General features: G+C 26.6%; 1 protein-coding gene and 1 pseudogene across 1 annotated transcript; both read left to right on the forward strand.

Moving 5' to 3' along the window:
- The first annotated feature begins 8,409 nt into the window (after positions 1-8,409).
- LOC112795565 (L-ascorbate oxidase) lies at positions 8,410-16,934 on the forward strand. Its single transcript, XM_025837560.3, has 5 exons — positions 8,410-8,971; positions 9,883-9,975; positions 10,044-10,256; positions 12,321-12,515; positions 15,856-16,934. The coding sequence occupies exons 1-5, from the start codon at positions 8,714-8,716 to the stop codon at positions 16,819-16,821; spliced, it is 1,725 nt and encodes a 574-aa protein (XP_025693345.1). The 5' UTR covers positions 8,410-8,713; the 3' UTR covers positions 16,822-16,934.
- Positions 16,935-19,647: 2,713 nt separating this feature from the next.
- LOC112798312 (putative protein TIC 214 N-terminal part) lies at positions 19,648-20,332 on the forward strand (annotated as a pseudogene).
- Positions 20,333-22,781: the final 2,449 nt, after the last annotated feature.

Consider the following 22,781-nt stretch of genomic DNA (forward strand, 5'->3'; position numbering starts at 1 on the left):
TGAAATGATCGAGAGTGAAAAATAAGTGAAAAAGACATTTTATGCATGATTTTCATAAAGAACAAAATTAGAATCAACAATTTCGTTTTCTCATCCAAAGGATAGTTCAAAGAATGTAGTTTTATTTTTTTCATTGGCTTATATAGTATGTGGGATCTATTATTCGATGAGTTGGGGACTTGGATTTTTAATGAAACAACTAAGTTTATCATATAGTAGTAGATTGGAAAAGAAGACTTAGTTTTAATGAAAAAGGTTCAATTGCAAATTTACTTTACCACGTTGAATTCACCGTCAAAGCTATTGTAACAAAAAAATAAAATAAAACAAAAGGAATGAGTAGAAAATGTACGTGAAGAGAATAAATGATTAAGACAAGTGAATTAAAATGCAGACATTCGAATTTATTGTGTAGGGGAAAAACAGGGGAATCCGTAGAGGAGAGAATGCGATAGTGATGAAAGAAAAAAAAAAGAGCAAGAGAGGAAGAGAGATTTAATTAGGTGAAAAAATTGATGGAGGTAGGGCAATGTTTAAACATAAAAAATTTGAGTTAAAAACATATTGCGACAGTTAGAAGAAAACCGTTGCTAATAGAGTATTTAGTACTGACCACCGCATTAACTGCCGCAAAATAACAAGCTTTTGGAAATCCTTCCTTAATCCGCTGCAACAATCGCCGCCAGATTATATGTAACTGCGGTTTTTGAAAACCGTCGCTAAAAACCTGCCGTTATCTGCTGTCCTTTTTGTAGTGGTAGTAGTTCGGTGATGGTTGAGTGAGTTGCATGTCGGTATTTGATATGTAAAAATACAGTAACTGATTTTGATAACTAATTTTAATATACACTTAACATTTTTGAAATTAGCTTAACTCGGGCGCTAATAAGCAAAGTTCATAAAACCATAATTCTTTTAATTACATATCTTCGATTCTCTGGGTGAAGATATAGACGATAATATAAAATAATAAAAAAGCTCTCCACAAATAATTCCTTAGAATAGTGCTAGAAAGCTGGCTTGTGAAAATGAAAGGATTCAAATACTTGCTCATCATCCAAAAGCTAGCACTTTACATGACCAATAAAATTTATTATTTTAAATCAATTTAATTAAGTTAATATTAATATAAGTGTTGGGTAATATTCACTCAACTACACTGAAAGTGTCAAAGTGGCATTATGCCATTATGTGATTGGAGTTATTTAATTATGAACGATTCCGAGTATGACATGGTTGGTAAGATATTTGAGGCAAAATGTCAAACACTAAAAAAGGAAGAGCAATTATTAAAGATGTGGCCAATTTCATGATTTGTATAATTGCATTCTTCACGTCTGAACTTTTATATACACATTCTTTCTTTCTTCCTTTCTTCCTGCTTCTAACTCACGCTTCCATTTTTGTGGTTCATGGCATGCATACAAATGAATTTTGACAAATCTGAATTTGAATTATAACCCATATGTAGCTCAATAATATAACCCATGCATGTTACTATGCTCAATAATATAATTTTTCTTGATTAAGAAGTATTCATTGATAATGAGATGTTATCTCCTAGCTATCAAAAAGTTTGATATATATAATGTTGTGTCATAAAATAAAGGGGACTAATGATAAAAGTGGAAATGCATCATATAAAAGAGATGGGATTTGCATTTTGCAATTTTAGAGACTAAATTTATCACTTCTTAATTTCTAGAATCAAATTCACTTATCCATACGGGTGTAAGTTATCGAATCGAACCGAATTTTACCGCAAAACTGAGCCAAAATTTATAACAACCGAGTAAAAAACTGAAAAAATCGATTTTTTGGTTTTTTTGAAATAAACCGATCGGTTCCTTTCAATTTTCAGTTGGCTCAACAGAAATCGAACCGAACCGAATCGAAGAAGTGGCTTAGTAATGCATTCAAATGAAAATTTTAGATTTAACAAATGTGTTTGTTTTATGTTTAGTTGTTGGAATGAGTTGAAATTGTGTTGAATTTGAATGTAATGTAATGTTATTTCAGTTTATTGATTGGTTTGAACATCATTTTACTAAGATTAATCTTTTATTAGTTAGAATTTAAAAATCGAAAAAATCGACCAAACCAAACCGCTTTTAGTTCGGTTTGATTTGGTTGCTACACAAATAACAAACCAATTAGTTGATATTCTGTGAAAACTGAACAGATAAATTCGATTAGTTTTTTATCTAAAACCGAACCAAACCGAACCGATAACACCCCTACGTTATTCATGTAACTTTAAAGAATAAAATGATCATTATTATATTCTAGTTTTTTTCAAATTAAATATGTTTAAATTAAATACTCTAATTTGTCTATATCTAGTTCCCAGCAACTATTGAGATTATTTTAACTATGTCTTCAACATATAAAATAATTTTTTACTAGCCTTCTCAACTCAAACAATTTAGATACTTAGATCTAACACCTTTAAATATTCTTTTATCAAACTTTTTCAGACCAAGAACTAACTTAAATTGCACTAATCTAAGATTTTTCAATATATTTTTCTCAAATTTTCTCGTGCTATGAAATTTTCAAATTATTATAATTAAATATGTTTATCATCATCCAAACTTTATTCGAGAGATTTTTGGAGCTAACACAGTAAACATACATATTTTTCCGTAATGGATGAACAAAGTTGACTCTATGAATCTCAAACAAACTATTTACATGTGGAGATATAACACATATAGTGGAAGTCCATAAAGTTGACTATGAAAATTACTTGACAAAATGAGTCATTAATGTTCTTATATCAAACGGCAATGGATCAACATACTTATATAAGGATTTGTTCCGATGAGTTTTTATATAAAAATATTTTTTATTTAATAATTATATTTAAATACAATAATACATAAATATTTTTAATTATTTATTATGTTAAAAATATTTTTTAAGTAAAACAAATTTTAAAAAAAATAAATTATAATTTTAAAAAAAATTTTTAGTATTTTTATTTTTATTACTAAAATTTATCAAGTATATTAAAAAATAAAAAATATTTTTTTAACAATTTAATAATTCTCAAACAAATATCATCGTATTAAAAAACAAATATTTTTACTATTGCACAAGATCGGAATTGAATGCGTGAATTCCAATATCTTAAATTATGTCGTTAAGAGGGAAAAAATGTGTACTTATTTTACTTGATCTATTATTTTAAAGTAAAAATTTTACAGTTTAAATATATAATAATCTATCCCCCGGGCAGCACATGCATATAGCGGCACGTTAAATATATTATGAGAAATTGAGAACTATGAAAAGGAAATCTATTTCCTTTTTTATTTGCTTATTTTCCAAGAGCGTATGCTTAATTGTTTATCTTTAATTTCCTTTTCTTTTTCTTGTCTTTAATGACGGCGCACATGGAATAATAAGATAATATTTTCTTCCCCATGAACAGGTCAATATTTGGAAAAACATTCACACCTATCAACTAATTTTAAGCATTACAATAATCGTCTGAGATTCTCTCTAATTACAAGATAAAGTTTGTATAACGGATAAAAAAAATGAGAGCAGAAATTAAAATGCATATATTTATTTGAATTTAAATCAATCTTTTTAAATTTTTATGTGATTTTTAAAAGTTTTTAATAATCTAAAAAAAAGTTAAATCTATGATTACTTTTAACTTTATAAATTTTATCATTAAATTAGATTTTGAAATTTTGTTATGGATGTGTCTGCGATAATGATTATACAAAAAGTAATATATTTTTGTCTCGTAATAAATGAAATAAAAATAGAATAGAAAAGAAAAGAAAAGTAAATTATCAATTATACTCCTAAATTTATAAAATGTTGATAATAATAACCCTAATATTTATTAACGATAATTATATTCTAAAAAATTTTAAAAACGCAATAAACCTGTCCAACTGTAGAAAGAGCCTTTTTCCGTTAAACGGAGTTTAGTGATGTGGCAGATGAAATTTCAACGTGGCATTCGTTAAGGGCTTCAATCCTGTTTCTTCTTTATCTCTAATTCATGAAATTCTAATTGTCCAATTTCAAGTAAATGACCAAATTAACCTTAAATGAAACACCATATTTAACTATGACCATTTAGGACGCACGAAACTGAAGAATTTCTTAGTGGTGGTCTCTGTTTTTCTTTATCTCTTGTGTCTTTGTATTCGCCTTTTGGAATTATTAACGTTATATGCAATCTCACGTTTGACATTGATACTCAGTGAAAAAATCTCCATTGAACAACGAAGGTTTCGGTAAGCATTTTATGTTTCCGTTCTTCTTGTTATCAGTTCGTTGGGGTTTACATATTGTTGGTGATGAAGTGAATTTTTTTTTTTTTTTGAAATGGTGGTTCAATGATGGGTGTCTTGATGTGTTGATTTATCTGATTGTGACTTATTTGATGATTTTTGTTAGATGGCAACTCATATTACGTTTTTGAATTATATGTTGATATTAATATTGATGGTTATTGGCCTTTGTTGCACAATTTAAGTATTTTGGTGTCTTATATTAAGACTAATTAGCGAGTATTCAGTATTTTAGTTGGAACAATTTGTCTTAATGCTAAATGTTATGCAAACCAAATATTTTGGTTTTATTCTTGTTCTTTTTTGGCAGTGTTTGATTTCTTAAGTGTATCTCAACTTAGTTAACATATATGAATTGCTCTTTTTACTTATTTGTATTCACTCTATTTATGCTTTTGTTAGTGATGCAATTGAATGTAAGACACAAATCCACTTCATTAACATGCAAGAAAATAGCTACAATAATGTCAACATAACTTCCACAAAACAATAACACATAACATCCATTAATAAACCTTGTCCTGCATGCATCCCTTCTCCTATCTAACCAAACAAATCACACTCATAATCAAACTTAGTACAATTTCACACAGAATGATGCATAGAAACAATTCAACTCTCTTCATGTATTTTATCATCATCTTTCGATCTCTGTGTATGGTCTCAGTCTCAACACTGGTAAATTTTTCTTTCAAGAATCTACATTCACTGCATACTAGTGTGCCATTCTTGGAGGATTCCTCCACCCCAACAGATTTCTCGTTAGTTTCATCCATTGACTGGAAATAACGATACCCAATATTTTTCGTTTGCCCAGCACAAAGGTCACTCATCAAGCTCAATTCTCAATAGGGAAGGGGGACAGATTTACCAGAAAATTCATACATACCTTTCACAGAGGACACCTGAAAAATTATCTCCCTGGGTTTCTCCTCGTCTTCGACTTCAACGCCACCACCTGAAGACGGCAGAAGCATGTCCCGTCATAGGGCTTGTTCCCATGTTCTTCGAGCCCTTCAGAGCTACTATTTTTTATTGACTATGTCTTTCGATTGTTATTAGACATGTCTCTACTTCCACCATGCATGACAGTGGTTAGGATTTATCTTTCTGGTGAATTAGGAAAACGTTCTCTCTCAATTCTATATAAAGAAAAAACGGGATTGAAACTTTTAACGGATGCTACGTTGAAATTCTGTCTGCCACATTACCAAGTTCCGTTTAACAAAAAATGGCTCTCTTCACGGTTGAGCATATTTGTGGCGTTTTAAAAATTTTCGAAGGTATAATTGTTGTTAACAAATATTAGGTTATTATTGTTATCGTTTTACGAATTTTGGGGGCATAATTGATAATTTACTCAGGGAAGAATATACAGCTATGTATCTTAATTCAATCACCTTGTACAAAGTGGCATATATTTAATTTTTACTATAACTATAGTAGATTTTTCAATATCTTTTTTAAAGATTTCAAATATCAATTCCTTAGGAGTCTTAATCCTATTCGAGACTATTTAAGCTTTTAACTAAGCTTGTTTTGACTAAGTTCACTTCTTAGACTTTTAACACTAAATACTTACCTAACTTAGTAAGAAAAACCTCTCAATCTTATGATACAAAACAGAAATACATCAAAAGAGTTTGATATAATGATATTTCTCTCTAAATTAACTCTCTTTATCTTTCTCATAAATGATTTTTCTTTTATATACCTCATAAAATATGATAGCTTGAAAGCTATGAGAAAAAACTATATTTAGACCTCTCTATTTATTTTCTATTTTAATGAAATACTTTTTTTAGTATAAATATATTACTTCTAAAACTTCAAATTTTGAGTGATAAAAATATTATGAAAACTCAAAATTTTAGTTTATTCTCGTTGTTTCAATTTTTGGCTTATTACTCTTTTTTATATAAAAATAATACCTCTAAAATTTAAATTAATGTGTAGAGTCAACTTTTAAAAATTTAAACAATTATTTTTTTATCCAAAAAATCAGAATAAAATATACATAGAAGTGCAGATAAGATGGACAATTTTAACTCTAGTTTAATTTTTAGTCTTTGAATTGAATTAGAAAAAAACCTCTATTATTTTCTTTCTTCTTTTTGAATAATGGTAACACAAATATTGTAGCTTCAATAAGCTATTAACTTGCGGCTAAAAAATTTATATATGATTAATTTTAATGTGAAATACAAAAATATTTTATTATTTTAGTGTTTTACATAGTTGTGGTGGTAGCACAAAACGTCATTGACGTTTTGTAGTAAAAAAAATTTTTTAATTATAAAAAAACAAAACGTTATTGACGTTTTGTAATAAAAACTATTATTTTAATTATTAAAACACAAAACGTCACTGACGTTTTGTTAAAAATATATTATTTTAATTGAAGAAACACAAAACGTCATTGACGTTTTGTAAATGGCCATAGTTGTGTTTAACACACAATTTGATTCATGATAAAGGATTTCACCTCTAATAATACAATATTAAAAAGAAAAAAACCTTAACTTGCATGAGAATAGTAAGTAAAAAAATACTAAAAAAAGCTTGTCAGCTATACTACGCCTACACGTTAGGTAAAACAAAAGTCTTATGAGTGAAAAAAATATTAATCACCTAAATTTATTGTGGATGTGTACGGAAAATAGATAGCCTAAAATGTCTTTCATTGTATTTAATCTTCAAATGACGGCAGTGTAATTTTTCTTAGTTAATAATTATTCTGTTAATTTTTATAATTTTATTAATTTATAATTAAATTATTATATATTTTTAAATTATTTTTTATATTATTTTTAATTTTATAATTATATTATTTTTATGTCAAAAATATTAAAATTATCATAATATTATTTTAAAAAATATATAATTAAAGATCTAATTAAATTTTTTATTGTGAATATTTTTAATTTATAAAAGAATAAAATATTATTTTTATTCATAATATTTGGAATAAGTCTTATTTGTGTCTCTAACGTTTAAATCGTTGTATTTATATCCGTAATGGCTAACATTTATAAAAGTAATTCAATATTATCCTACCGTCAATTACACATCATAAGCTTTAATTGGAGTTTTGAAAATCTCTTCTTGAAGTTAGAATACAAATGTCTAGGACTGATAATCCACTTCGGATGATAACTCATCAAAAGTTAAAGCTAATCCCCGCAATATTTATATAATTCACTTTTTTAGGAATATAATTCAACCTGAACACAAATAGTAGATGTAATATTAAAATTAAACACATCCAAATGAGACTGAATTGAGAATGAATACATACAAGTGAGAATAATTGAAAAATATAATCTGATCTGTTATTATAATTGATTTCGGGATAATATTAAATCACTTTTATAAACATTAGAAAAAAAATAAGACAATTTAAATGTTAAGAATACAAATATATAAAACTTATCCTAAATGTTAAGGACAAAAAAATACTTTATTCTTTACGAAAAAATATTTTAATATTTTTTATACTAAAAATAATTTAATTATAAAATTAAAAATAATATAAAAATTTAATTAAAAACTATAAAAATTTAATTACAAACTTAAAAAAATTATTGAAATTAATAAAATAATTAAACCTAAAAACTAGTAGTACTCTATTTTTAGCCGTTTTAATTTCACGTTAGACAAAAAGTTGAAACAAATTTACAAGAGGGGTAGGTCTGATCATGATCTCATATAAGTCAACGATTACCAACAGGCATCAACGGTTGTTTCCTTATTATTAATTAATTAAACAATAGAAAGGGAAAAACCCATAGTCTATAGATAAAGAAAAAGTATAGAGTATTAATATATTATCTGTTAATTTATTATTAATAATAATTAATTATTATATTTTAAATATATGTATAAAAAGACACATTTAAAAGATATATATATATATATATATATATAAAGATATTTTTATTAGACACAGTCATATAAAAAAAATATTTTTATTAGACACATTCACAAAGATATTTTTATTAAAAATAATTATAAATAAGAGTCGACAAAAGTACTGTTGGTAACGTAACGTAATTGATAAATAAATTAAACAAACATACTAGTGGACCATAAAAGAATCTTTTAATTTTCCCTTTTCTTTATAAAATTCCCTACCTAGCTGTTTAATTTTTAAAAAGAAGTCACGCAAAGATTTACTTAATATATAATAATGATAAAAAAAAAACATTGGACGCGTAATTCGCCAATTTGCAAGGAATCTATTCAATAAAAATTTATCAAAAAGGTGAAAAAAACACATAGAAGCCTCTGTCTTCTTGTCTATATATATGCTCATCACCTAGCCTATGGGCTATACCACAATTCAGAAGCAATAAATTGAAGTGTATGTGTTTGATTGAATTGATAAAGTGATAATGAAGATTGCTTGGTGGGTTGTATGGGTGGGTTTATTATTAGTAGTGAAGATTGAGGGAGGAAGAGTGAGGCATTACAAGTTTGATGTGGAGTATATGATCAAAAAACCAGATTGCTTGGAGCATGTTGTGATGGGAATCAATGGCAAGTTTCCAGGTCCAACCATTAGAGCTCAAGTTGGTGACACTCTTCACATTGCACTCACCAATAAGCTCTCCACTGAGGGTACTGTTATTCACTGGCATGGAATCAGACAGGTCTTTCATTTCCTCTTACCCTTTTTTTTCTTATTATTTACTTAATTATTTATTTAGCATATCTTGGTGCTGAGACTCGTATTAGTTGTTTACACGTCGAATCCTGAGACTTTGTTTAACGTTTATACTTATCTTAAATGCTCAGTACCCGTTTTCTAGCTTAACACGAATTATGGGTACACTCTGGATACGTTACTCATTGTTATATCATAGAACGGGATCTAAATATCCGAGATCTGCTTATTTTTTTATTTTTTTTTTCAATATTCGAGATGTAATACGTTGTGCATTTAGGTAATTATTTTATATTTTATACATTTACGTAATTTTTATATTTATTTAATTTAAATAAAAAAATACATGTTTAAAAGTTATCAAAATTTATTATTTTTTATTATTAATTAGTCATTAATATTTATAAATATGAAATAAAATATGTTGTTGAATTATTAAATTAAAAAAACTAAACTAAAAAAATTGAGTTGATGAATAATTAAATTCTGATAATTTTTTAATATTTTTTTGTTTATTTTATGAGAAAAGCTTAGAAGTCAACATTAGAGTGTCAGTACTATATAATCAATATTTATTGAAAAAAAAAACATCTGAAACCCAAACTCTTAAAAAGAAAAACATCTAAAACTGAATAAAATAAATTAAAATCCAAATTCAACGGACTTGTTTCATAATTTACTATAATGTTGGATTGAAATTAATTGTTACAATGTTGGTTCTCTACCACTACTCTTATTTTATTTGCGTTGGGTTCTTTTTTAAGTTGAAAAATTTGAGGAGTGATTTTCATAGATATAGATTAAGCTGAAGTTTTGATATAATTAAGAGTTTTATCATTCCAAGAACCTACTAAAATAAAATGATAATACTTTTAATTTGTTGTTTCATGTTCACAGGTTGGGACTCCTTGGGCAGATGGAACTGCTGCTATCTCACAATGTGCTATAAATCCAGGAGAAACTTTTCATTACAGATTCAAAGTTGATAAGGTAAATTACCTTTTTTGTCCTCCCTTTACTTGTATTATTTTTTATTGAGTTGTTACTATAATGTGCAGGCGGGTACATATTTCTACCATGGACACTATGGAATGCAGAGAGCAGCAGGGTTGTATGGTTCATTGATAGTGGACTTACCAAAGGGACAAAAGGAGCCATTCCATTATGATGATGAATTCAACCTTCTCCTCAGTGATTTATGGCACACAAGCTCTCATGAACAGGAGGTTGGCCTTTCTTCCAATCCCTTCAGATGGATTGGTGAACCTCAGGTGATTAATAATAATAATAATAATAATAATAATAATAATAATAATAATAATAATAATAATAATAATAACAAAAACGGTCATTAATTTTTTATTTCGAAGATAAATAAGAAAATACTCCATTTGATCTCTAAAGTTACACTTAAGTCTCAAAGTAGTCTTTGAAATTTTAATTGGCTCAATTTAGTCCTTAAACTTTTCAAACTTTAATCACGTGCATCAGTCTTTGCGGTAATTTCTATCATAGAGTCAATTAAAAAATTTAGGGACTAAATTGAGACAATTTAAACTTTAAGGATTAAATTGATACTCGAGTGAAATCTCAGAGATCAAACTAAATATTTTTTCGAAGATAAATAATTCCTTCATTAATTGAAAATAAAAAAAAACGTCTTTTACTTTTTAAAATGCAAGACATTTAAATTTTTTTAAATGATCTATTTATCCTTATATATTTTTTGGATGGATGAAACTAAATATCTCACATTTTAAAAAATAATAGATATTTTTATATTTTTAATTAGTTAAAAACTTACTTCGAATTAATTAACTCTTTCACATTCTTTTTTACTGAACAATACTTGACGATTTATATAAAACCAAATCTTAAGAAGTCAATATTTGTTAACTTTTTTAACTTTTTTAACCTTTATTTTTGAAAATTTTAAGATTTAATATTTAACGTTTAAAATTTAAAATTTATAATTAAATAAAAATTAATTCTCTAGTTAAACTCTTATTATTTATATATTTTTTACTATTATATTTATTAACTTGGGTGACTAAAGTGTCATATATCTAATGTATAACTTTGGTTTTCTAAAGGAACATGCATCTAGGCTTTCAGTGTTTTTTTTAAAGTGGCAATGAGTTTACATGATCTGGTTTTATGATTAAATTATTATAATGAGATCTTTCAAAAATAGCTTTCTATTTGGTATGCATCTTTCATAGACAAATAGTTGTTTTTTTGCCTTTTTGGGAGAAAATAAAAACTATCTCAAATTAAAGGTGCTTTAAACAAGTCATACATTATATTCTTTCTATGTTATTCTCTCCACATAATGAAAATAGAACAATAATGAGAAATTTGAAACTTTGATGAAATTAGGAAAAGATGCATAGGTGACCCACTTTCCCGACAATAATATTTTTAATCCAGATCATTGAACTTTTCCAGAGTGAATTTTTCTTTGCAAAAGTAATGCTTGAAGGATTAGTGTCCATTTGGATTCTTTTTTTTTTAGTTTTTCAAGAAAGAAGTATTTTTTTATTATTATTAAGAAATGTTCTATATAAATATAAAAATATAGTTGGATACAATTTATTTAAAAAGAATTATTTCTCTATAGGTATTTCTGATATTTTACTAATAGTTAACTTTATATAAAATATTAAAAATAGAAAAATTATAATCAATCTTAGTTTAAGCATTAAATATGTTCAGAAATATATATATAAATTATTTTACGTATATTATTTGCCTTACTGAGTTATTAAAATAATTTATTGATGAAAAATTACGTATTATGATACTATTTTTTAAAAAAATTTAAGTTAATAAAAAGAGATAATATAAATAATTATATATTTTTTTCAATTAAGAATTTTTTTATTTTTTATTTTTATCTTTTGAATTCACCAATAATTAAATTTTAAATTTTTTGAATATAAAATTTTAATATTATTTTATTAAATATCTTTTTAAAAAACTTAAAAATAATAAAAAATATAAATAATTATATTTCTGTGTGTAATTTATATTTTTTGTCTCTGACAAAAAAAATCCCATAAAAAGTATTTGTTAACTTTATAAATATTATTATAACAAACACTTATGAGACTTTTATTAAATATATTGGTATATTAATATTTTAATAATTTTTAACTGTTAATTTTAATTATAAAAAATATATAATTAAAATTTAATATAGCAGTATACTTTAAAATTTTCTTATACTACTATACAAGCCCTTTAGTCATCATAATGAGACTCTATCTTGTTTTTATTACTTTTATTTTTGTGTCAGTTTTTGACACACACGGTTTTGACTTTGTTGAATTCAGTCAGTGCTGATAAATGGAAGAGGACAGTTTAATTGTTCCCTGGCAGCAAAATTCATAAACACAAATCTGCCACAATGCAAACTTAAGGGTGGGGAAGAATGCGCACCTCAGATTCTTCATGTGGACCCAAACCATACCTACCGAATCAGGATTTCTAGTACTACTTCCTTAGCTTCCCTCAACTTCGCCATTTCAGTAAGTTAATTAATTCATTTTACACAGGTTAAGGCATATTTTTTTGTCTTTAAAATTTATTAAAAAAATTAAAAATATTTTTATATTTTATTTTATTTTAATTTTATTTTAAATTTTTTATTTTCATCAAATATATTTCTGACAATTAATTTTTTTAAAATTTAAAAAACAACCATCAATACAACTAAATTAAAGATAATTTTTATACATTATTATTGGATTAGTCTTAAATTTTTTAAAAATTTAACTGTTAAAGATATATTTGATGTAAATAAAAAATTTTGAAATAAAATTAAAATAAAATAAAATTTTAAAATTTTTAACAAATTTTAAAAACAAAAAATATATTTTAACTTTTCTGTATCTATTTCATTCTGTTATAAAAAACTAATTTCTCTCTTAATGAAATTATTTGTTAAAAGCGGTTAGGATGGATTGGAGAACCATAACTCAAGATATAAAAAATTTTCGAATTAAGTGAGAAACTAAAAAAAAATGGTTATACTCATTAAAGTATTGTTAGATCTAAAAACTTTTTAATATATAAGTTTAAGTTTGATCTACTATTATAAAATATATAGTCATTAATTATATTCATATGAAAATAAATTATTTAACTTTTGTTGATGTGATATTACATAATTATATATACGTATAAAATTATTTTACACTGTGAGTATATTAAAAATTAAATTCTTAAAATATATTATATAGGTTTAATTATGTATTGGTTTTAATATATTATCAAATTTTTAATTAAGTTTTTATATTTTTTCTTTTTAATTAAATCTCTATATTACTTTTAATTTTGTAATTAGGTTCTTTTCATATAAAAAACGTTAAAATTAACAGAATATTTCTCTAAAAAAACTTGTGGTTAAAGATCTAATTAGATTTTTAATTATAAATATCTTTAATTTATGAAAAAATATTTAGTTAATTCTAATATTTTTTATACTAGAAAAAACCTAATACAAAATTAAAAATAATATAAAAACTCACTTAAAAAAATATAAAAATATAATTATAAATTTAATAAAATTATAAAAACTAATAAAATAAATAAACTTATTATATATTCAATTGATTAAACTTAAATGATTGTGACTTACACCTCATATTTATTTGAAATACAGTATATATATCTCGCTGGGTTTATCATTTTGTTAAATTAAAGTTCGTGCGTGTCATTATAAATAAAAGTATAATGGGAAGGTTGTGATTAGCTTTTGAGCATTTATATATATGTGAGAAATAGCTGTCTGATGATAAAGTTTCTCTAAGAAGAAGATATTTGGTGAATGAAGATAAAAAGGGTCCAAAAGGATATGCAATAATGGAAGTGTGTCATGATTCCTTCACCCACTCAAATCCATTTGCATTATTATTATTATTATAGTCGCTAAACAATGGAATAATTTGTGTGCAATTAAGTAGGTATGATAAGGTAGTACAAATGAATCCACCCTTTAATACACGATTGACGATTCTAATAGGAAAAAAGGAAGAATTAAATAAGTCCTGTTTGATGGTGAAATCCATGACTCTTTCTGTAGGAAGCACAATTAGCGGTTAAGAATTAAGATGTCATCAATGCAAAAATCTAATAGTGGAAATTTCTATAAAATTACTTTCATATAAAATTAATGATTATAAATTATTTAGTAGTAATTTAGTTAAGAAAAATGTTATTTGTATATTAAAATTAATTATTAAAATTAGTTATTAATGTATTTGTGTATAAATATATATAATTTAATTTATTTTTAATTTGTATTTATATTATTTCAACATATATCTTATACTAATAATTGATTTTAATAGTTGATTGTAATATATACGTAACATAGTCGTTGAGTTAAATATTTAAATCATCTAATATTTTTAACTATTAATTTCACATCAACAAACAATAATTTTCTTACAGATAAATTGTAAAATTGATTAAATAACTCTATTTTTTAATATAAAAATGTCTGTTTTACTAAAATAAAGTATTTTTATTTGTAATGATATAATATGTTTTACACATAATATTTTAATATTAAGAAGATTATTAAACAATCTCTTTTTTATTTTTCTTTGATCACCACATGTAAAATATTTTGTTCCATAAAATTAAGATAAAAGTTTATTTGTAGTTAATTTATATAAAATTAATAATTAAAAATTATTAAATAATTTAATATATTTAATTAAATTATTATTTAATAATTTTTAATTATTAATTTTACGTAAAATTATTAGCACATGAGTTTGAAATATATGTTCTTAAATGGTGAAATTTAAATAACATTTCTCGAAAAACAATGACATAATTAAAAAGGTGTGGCTAGGTGATCCATCTTTAGAATAACAATTTATACGTGCTCGCATGACTTAATTTGGAATCGGTGAGTTGTCAATAAAGCACAATCAAATAATAACAATAACATTTTGAAGAGAGACAAAATAAGAAGTTAAAATATATAAGTAGAAAGCATAAAGAATGTGAAACAACAAAATTATTACTGGAATTCCGGGAGTTTGGTCGGAGTAGGCAGGTGAAAGATTAGACAAAAGGTTATTGCCTTTCACGATAAATTTAAAGTCTGATTTAATTTGATCTTTAAAATTTATAATAGTGATTTACATTAATTTTTGAACTAATTTTTATTAAAGTAAAAATTTAAGTAAAATTAATTTCACGTGAAGTTAATAACTAAAAATCGTTAGATAATTTGATTGATTTGACTAAATTTTTATCTAACGACTCAAGTATCAACTTCAGGTGAAGTCGACTGCACATAAGTTTCCACCTTTCATTAATCACATATTATTTCGGTACATTAATTAGTTACCATTTGAATTTTTTGTCTAACTTTCATATGTTTGAGATTTTTCAAAACTCTAAAAACTTGATTATTGTTTATAGAATTGCAAATTTTTAAATTAAACTTGTTATTGTCTTTTTCGCAAAGATTTTGGAAACCAAATAAATTTTTAAGAAGTCTAATAGATTTTAATTATATAGAATCTAGTCAAAAAATCTAAATCTTGATAAATTAATCTGTAAAATCAACACGTTATTTATAAAAGTTATCTCAAACTAAAACATGAGTTGCTATTATAAATTTTGGGATCCAATTGAGTCAATTTTAATTTTAAATATCAATTTGAATTCAACTTTAAAATTCAAGAACCAAATTAAATATTAATTATTTGTAAAACAATAAATTAAATTTACCTCCAGTATTATTCGTTCATATTTTCTTTCACTACTTTTAAATTGAATAAGTATTTGAGCTATACATACATGAAATTAAGTAATATTACCATTATTGCATTTATGTATGAGTAGAATCACAAACTGACGGTGGTGGAAGCCGATGGAAACTACGTGGAACCATTCACGGTGGATGACATAGACATCTACTCCGGTGAGAGCTACTCAGTCCTCCTCACCACAGACCAAGATCCCACCAAAAATTATTGGCTTTCAGTGGGAGTCCGAGCAAGAAAGCCACCCATCCCACAACAAGTCCTCACGGCTCTCACCCTTTTGAACTACAAAAACATCTCTGCCTCCGTCTTTCCAGCCTCTCCGCCCCCTGTCACCCCACAATGGGATGACTTCGAGCGGAGCAAGGCCTTCACAAAGAAAATCATAGCCAATAAGATGATGACACCTCAGCCTCCGCGCTACTCCCACCGCAGGATCGTGCTCTTGAACACGCAGAACAAGATCCAAGGGTTCATCAAATGGGCCATTAACAACGTCTCTTTATCTTTGCCCACTACTCCATACCTCGGATCCATGAAGTTCAAGCTCAACAACACCTTTGACAGAACCCCCCCGCCGGAGAACTTCCCCAGCGATTACGACATATTCAACCCTCCGGTGAACGCAAACGCGACCACCGGCAACGGCGTGTACGTGTTCCGGCTGAAGGAGGTTGTGGATGTGATTCTACAGAATGCGAACCAACTAACGGGGAAGGGAAGTGAGATTCACCCATGGCACCTGCATGGGCATGACTTCTGGGTTTTGGGGTACGGAGAAGGGAAGTTCAAAGCGGGGGAGGATGAAAAGAGATTTAACCTGACACACGCGCCGCTGAGGAACACGGCGGTTATATTCCCTTATGGTTGGACTGCGTTGAGGTTCAAGGCAGATAACCCTGGCGTTTGGGCCTTCCATTGCCACATTGAACCTCACTTGCACATGGGTATGGGTGTCATTTTCGCTGAGGCTCTGCACAAGGTCAGGAATATTCCCTCACAGGCTCTCGCTTGCGGCCTTACTGCTATCAATGCCCGCCATTAGAGAACCTTCACAATTTATTAGTTTTGGTCATCGATCAATTATTAATGTTTAAAAGTGTAAACTAAAATATATTGTTAAAGGTAAAAATTCAGATCTAGTCGATTTCACGTGAAGTTGATAGCTGAGAGTCATTCGATGAAAATTTAATCAAATTAGTCAAATTATCTAATAGCTCTCAGTTATTAACTTCACGTGAAATCGACTAGATCTGAATTTTCACCATTGTTAAATTATTAAACTAAAAAAATTGGTGAAAATTCAGGTGCAGTCGACTTCACGTGAAATTGATAACTGAGAGCTATTAGATGAAAATTTAGTTAAATTAGTTAAATCATCTAACGATTTCTAATTATCAACTTCACCTAAAATTGATTGCACTTGAGTTTCCACAAAAAAAAAATTGAGTTAACACGAAAAATAAGGGCCAAAACATCTTATTGCCCTCTAGCATTTTTGGTTGCCCCTAATTTTGGTCTTGATTTTTTTATATTTATTATTATGTGTGGGATTGTTGGGCCGATTGTCCATGGTACCCCATCTATGGGTACTCAGTTACAGGCTCTTCATTTGTTGTCTTGTAATTTTGTTTCTCATTAATTTATGAGAACAATGTATTAGCCAAAAAAAAACAAGTTATGACAACAATGTGGCCAGATTGGAGCGGATGGGAGGACCAGATAAACTTGATAATTATATATCCGACCCAAAAAAAAGGAACTTGATAATTATATAAAATTATTTTGTATAACAAACGTTTATATTTTATATTCACACTTAACTTGTCAATTTTTGAAATTAATATGGTTCTATTTCAACATTATTTTAGAAAAATGTTTGGTAATAACTAAAAAAATTTAGTCGAAAACGGCCAAAATCTTCCTTTTTTGGAATTATTAATTTAATTTGAATAAAAAAATTGAATAATGTTAGTCTAAAATATTAGCTAACAAAATTTAATATTTTGGCTAACATTTGGTTAATTCTAATCATTATAAATTAGACTTTAAATTGTAAAATTTAAATCCTAAATAATATGTTAGTCTAAAATATTAGCTAATATTAATAAAATGTATTGATTCTCTAATTTTCTCAAAAACATTTAAACTTGAATAGCCCGAATCAAGTAAAACAATATTGAATATCAATTGCTCCCCACACATTTTAATTAAATGCAATTTTTTAAGAATTATTATATTATTTTATAACAAGTAGTATCTTAACTCAAAATTATTGACGTGACATGTTCTGATGTCAATATGTATACTTCTTTTTTATTCAAATTATTTTAAAAAATATTTTTTTTATAATTATATAAAAATTAACATGTGATAAATAATTATACTAATTATTAATTATTTTAATTGTCAAATCATTATAATATAATTGTTAATCAAACATAATTAACCATAAATATAATATTTTTTATAGCTTTGTTATGCACGTGTATATTAATTAATATGAAATTGATATTTATATCAATTCTATAATTTATTTTGTGTTGTTAAAAGTTATATATAATATTTCTTTTATGGTTATATATAGTACTTTGAACACTTTTCACTTACCATGCAAGGACAATTCATATTGTTTAATCTACAAGGACCATATACCATAAATTTCTCAATCAAACTATACAGTTTAGGATGGGTGAGAGAATCAAGAATTTTAGCCGAGATATAACTATCCAAATTTTTTGTTGATTTAGATTTTTTTTACTGGTATTAAAAAACAAATCAAAGGATTAGAACATGTGGCTACGAACTAAAGTGTTAGGGTTCGAATCCTTCTTCATCCACAATCGGTCAAAAAGGTAAAGACCTTTATTTATGGGGTATAAAAATTATAAATGGATTGCGGACCAAAAGTTATGGAGTTTGGATGTGGATATTTTATTGAAATAGAATGGCCTTATCTTAATTTTTAAAAAAAATATAAATAATGGAGATTTCTAAATAAAAAAGTATGTCATAAACTTTAACGTTTAATTTGCATATTTTCACCCTTCATAAATTCTTCTTCAGTTAGGTTTGTATAGAATAGCAAAATAATTAAAATATTTGTAGCATAACAAAAATGTCTTCCTCGTCATTAATATGTTTGCTCGCAGTAATTGTAATCTCTCGAGAGAATTGATGACTGCATCAAAGATACACGTGTTATTGCTAATATTAGCGTATCAGAGAATTTTAAATTGGTTAGTTTAAATAGTCTCAGACTATGGAACAAGGGAGTATTCCGAGCCTACACTGAGATATTGACGGCGATTCTCAAATATCGCAGAACCGATTAGAATACGATGAGATAGAAGGCAATTGAGACAAATAAAAGATAGAACAAAACGGGTTATCTACTTTTAACAGTTAAAACGAACCTAAACTTTTCCTTCCAAATTCAAGAATTCGGAATGAACTAAACCTCCCCAAGTAGGATTCAAACCTACAACTAGTTAGTTAACAGCCGACTATCCTATCACTGAGCTACTAAGGAAATGAAAAAATTGATCTTATAGAGTTCAACTCCTATTGTTAACCCGATGACTAATATGAGCTCGAAGTTTTTTTTTTTGTAACTCGTGGAATTTCTTCTTAATGGCTCCATTCTATGCCTCATTTCATAGGAAACTCCAAAGTGGTTCTATTTCATTATATTCCACTCATTTTAGATCCTCTATTTTAGTGTCAGTGATAAGAGAGTCGTTTTCAGTTTATCTCTTTCTATTTTTTTATAGAAATATGGAAGGTTGAAAAATTATTATACAAATATATGGATTGAAAATTATATAATAAACTGGAGATTGCAATAGATAATAAAAAACAACGATTTGTGATGATTTTTTAATCTTTTACACTGGATAATCTAATATACTTATGCATGAAAATAATAAATTCGGTCATTGTGATTGGACTCTACTATGGATTTTGGAGTGCATTCTCCATAGGGCTCTCTTATCTCTTCATTCTTCAAGCTTGGATTATGCAAGAAGAAACTGAGAAAAAACTATCAGCAACAATTACGCATCATGTTCATATTGATCTATTATACGCCTTTGCATTTAGTATTGGGTAGACCTCATATAATAATTGTTATAGCTCTACCCCATCTTTTATTTTATTTCTTCGACAATAATAAAAAAATTTTTTGAATTATGGGAACAAGAAAAAAAATTCAACACGTAAATTTAGTATTCAAAGAATATTTTTTACTAACCTTATTTTTCAGTTATTTAATCCCATTGTCTTACCAAGTTTCATATTAGTCAGATTAGTAAGCATCTATATGTTTAGATGCAACAATAAATTGTTATTTTTAACAAGTGATATTGGAGGTTAGTTAAATAGTCACACTTTTTTCATAAAATAGATTGATATTTGTATTTGTTTGGATACAACAAAATAATGTTATTAAATATAATGAATGCATTTGCTCTAGGAAGTCTATTTTATCATAATTTCGTACTTCTATTGCTCAACTCTTTAGTATTTTTTATTTCTTACGTGTTTGTGCTATTTAGGCTGAACATCCTTGTCCTTTGTTATTAAAAAGAAATGTTCAAAAAATAAAGAAAGTGGTGAAATTGAAAAACACAAATTTAATGTTGAAAGAATTTTAGAAATAACAAGAACTAACAAAAAAAAAAGATATCTGATGAGTGAAAATTAATGCTCACGGATGTCGGCAAGTGCACCAGATCGCACAAGTAATACCACGGTGAGTGGATATTGTTCCCACAAGAATTAAAGGATTGAGTAAGCAAATTTCGATTAAAAAGCCTAATTAGATTAATAAAACCTAATTGATGATCGAAGAGGGTAGGAGAGTATCTTGATGGGAGCCTTGAGAATTTTGAGTGCTGAATGCTTGGATGTCACGAATAATGAACTTGAATGATGAATTGAGAGAAGACAGTGATGATGAGATTCAAGGGTTTTGAAGATGCTTATGCTCTTAGGAAAACCAATATTATTTATTTATTTTGAAGTTTGCAAATATCTTTCACGATAAAATCTTTAGTAACTGATTTTCGATTCCTTGACTCCTCAGTTACTCAAGCATTAATTAGGTGACAATTAATTAATCAATAGATTAAGCACAAAAACTGGTTTTAGATTCAATTAAGATGTAAAAGTAGTCCTTAAGTCGAATTATATGTCACGTATTCAAACTAGTCCTGTCCAGTTAAATCTTAAAAGAAAACATAATTTTCAAAAGTTGTTCTAATCCGAATTATATATCACTTATTCAAAATTAGAGTGAATGAAAATCATGTATGTGTTGAACACTAATTGAACCACTATTCCTAACCGAATTCAAATAGTCATGAAGAGTTTTGAATCTTTGATTCAAGTATCAAATTTTTCAATTATAATAAAAGAATCCAAGAAGAATTAGCTTACCTTTCGATCCACTAATTCAAATGAAGAACGAATAACTCAATTATGAAATAGATCAATGCAAGATTTTAAAATAAAATAAACGTAAATTAATTATTCATAGAAAATATAAACAGAATTCATAACCCTTTGAAAAAGAATTAATTACTCACAAAGAAATAAAAAAACCAAAAAAAAAAAGAAAGTAGTTCAAGAACTTGATGTTTTTCTATGAGCTATGCTCACTTATTTATAGCCTAAATTATAGATTTCAAATTTAAAACTAAACTAATCTTATTTGTCAAAAAGGGAGATAAGATAGCTATTCTAATATTATCTTTTGGAAAGAAAGATAAGCTACAAACTTTAATTTTAAATTCAAAACGAAAATTTAAATCTAAACGATCAAATCTCTTATGCTTCTAGAAAATCAATAACTAATTTTCTAGAGTGTTTAATCTCCTGGATGTGATTAAAGTTTCTGAAGATGTGGATAGTTAAGTTTTGGGTTTTAATTGTTGAATCCATGAGTTATAATTGTACTTAAACTGGCTTAGATTAAAAGAAATTTAGGCAAAAAGTCCAATATCACACTTGGAGGAGGATGTATACACCGGGCGTGGTGTGTGGGCCGCTGGGTGTGAAATTGGGTCGTCGGGCATGGAGTTGGGCCACCGGGCGCAGGGAGTTTCCGCCAGGCATGCTTGAGCGTGATTGGAATCCTTCAGACATGTGTTGCTTTACTCCTTTGGGCTACGCTTTCTGGGCCACGTTTTTTGGACCACGTTTTTATTTTCTTTATGCTTTTCTTATAAAAAAGTTTTGTTTTTTGCTATTTTTTTAGCACAAAATTTCTGAAAAGATAAACACTGTCCAAACTCCAAATATTTGAAGTCACAAAAAAAAAAGCTCCAAATATTTAATTATTTATTAAATTTTATTAGAAAATATAAAAAATTTAATTAAAATCTAAAAAAATAAATAAGAACAAAAATTTAAAAATTATTTAAGATAATGTGTCATTAATATTTTTGGAAAACAATACTTCTTCTTATCTTTTTACAATGAAGGTTAAGAATTTAAAAAAAATCAACAAAAGTCGAACATAAAAAGACATTAATATCGAAAAAATCCCTTGTAACAATATTTTATTTTATTTTAGAAAATGAAAGCGACCGTTAGGATATATAAAAAATATTCGATTTGAAAATATCATTAGAAATGATATGTTACAATTTTTTTTTGTACATGTTAAAATAATGGAAAAAAAATATCTTTTACCTATTCACCCGATTTGTTGATTTTTTGAAAAATGATAAAATAATAGACCCTTTAACAAGAGGAAAACAATTTTTTATAATAAATTCAATAATTATTGAAATCCTCATCATGAAGGAAAAAAAAAGTAATAATAGACTAAATTATACAACAAAAAGACTCAAACAAAAAACTTGATTAAAAAAATATTTAGCAGGTATTACAAAATTTTTTTTCTATTAAATGATAATTGGAAGTATTTTTTAAAAAATATTGTCGTAAATGAGTTAATATTCAATTTGGTCCCTAAACTTATATGCGAGTCTCAATTTA

Source organism: Arachis hypogaea, chromosome 4 (genome assembly GCF_003086295.3).
Source record: "Arachis hypogaea cultivar Tifrunner chromosome 4, arahy.Tifrunner.gnm2.J5K5, whole genome shotgun sequence".
Classification (NCBI taxonomy): Eukaryota; Viridiplantae; Streptophyta; class Magnoliopsida; order Fabales; family Fabaceae; genus Arachis; species Arachis hypogaea.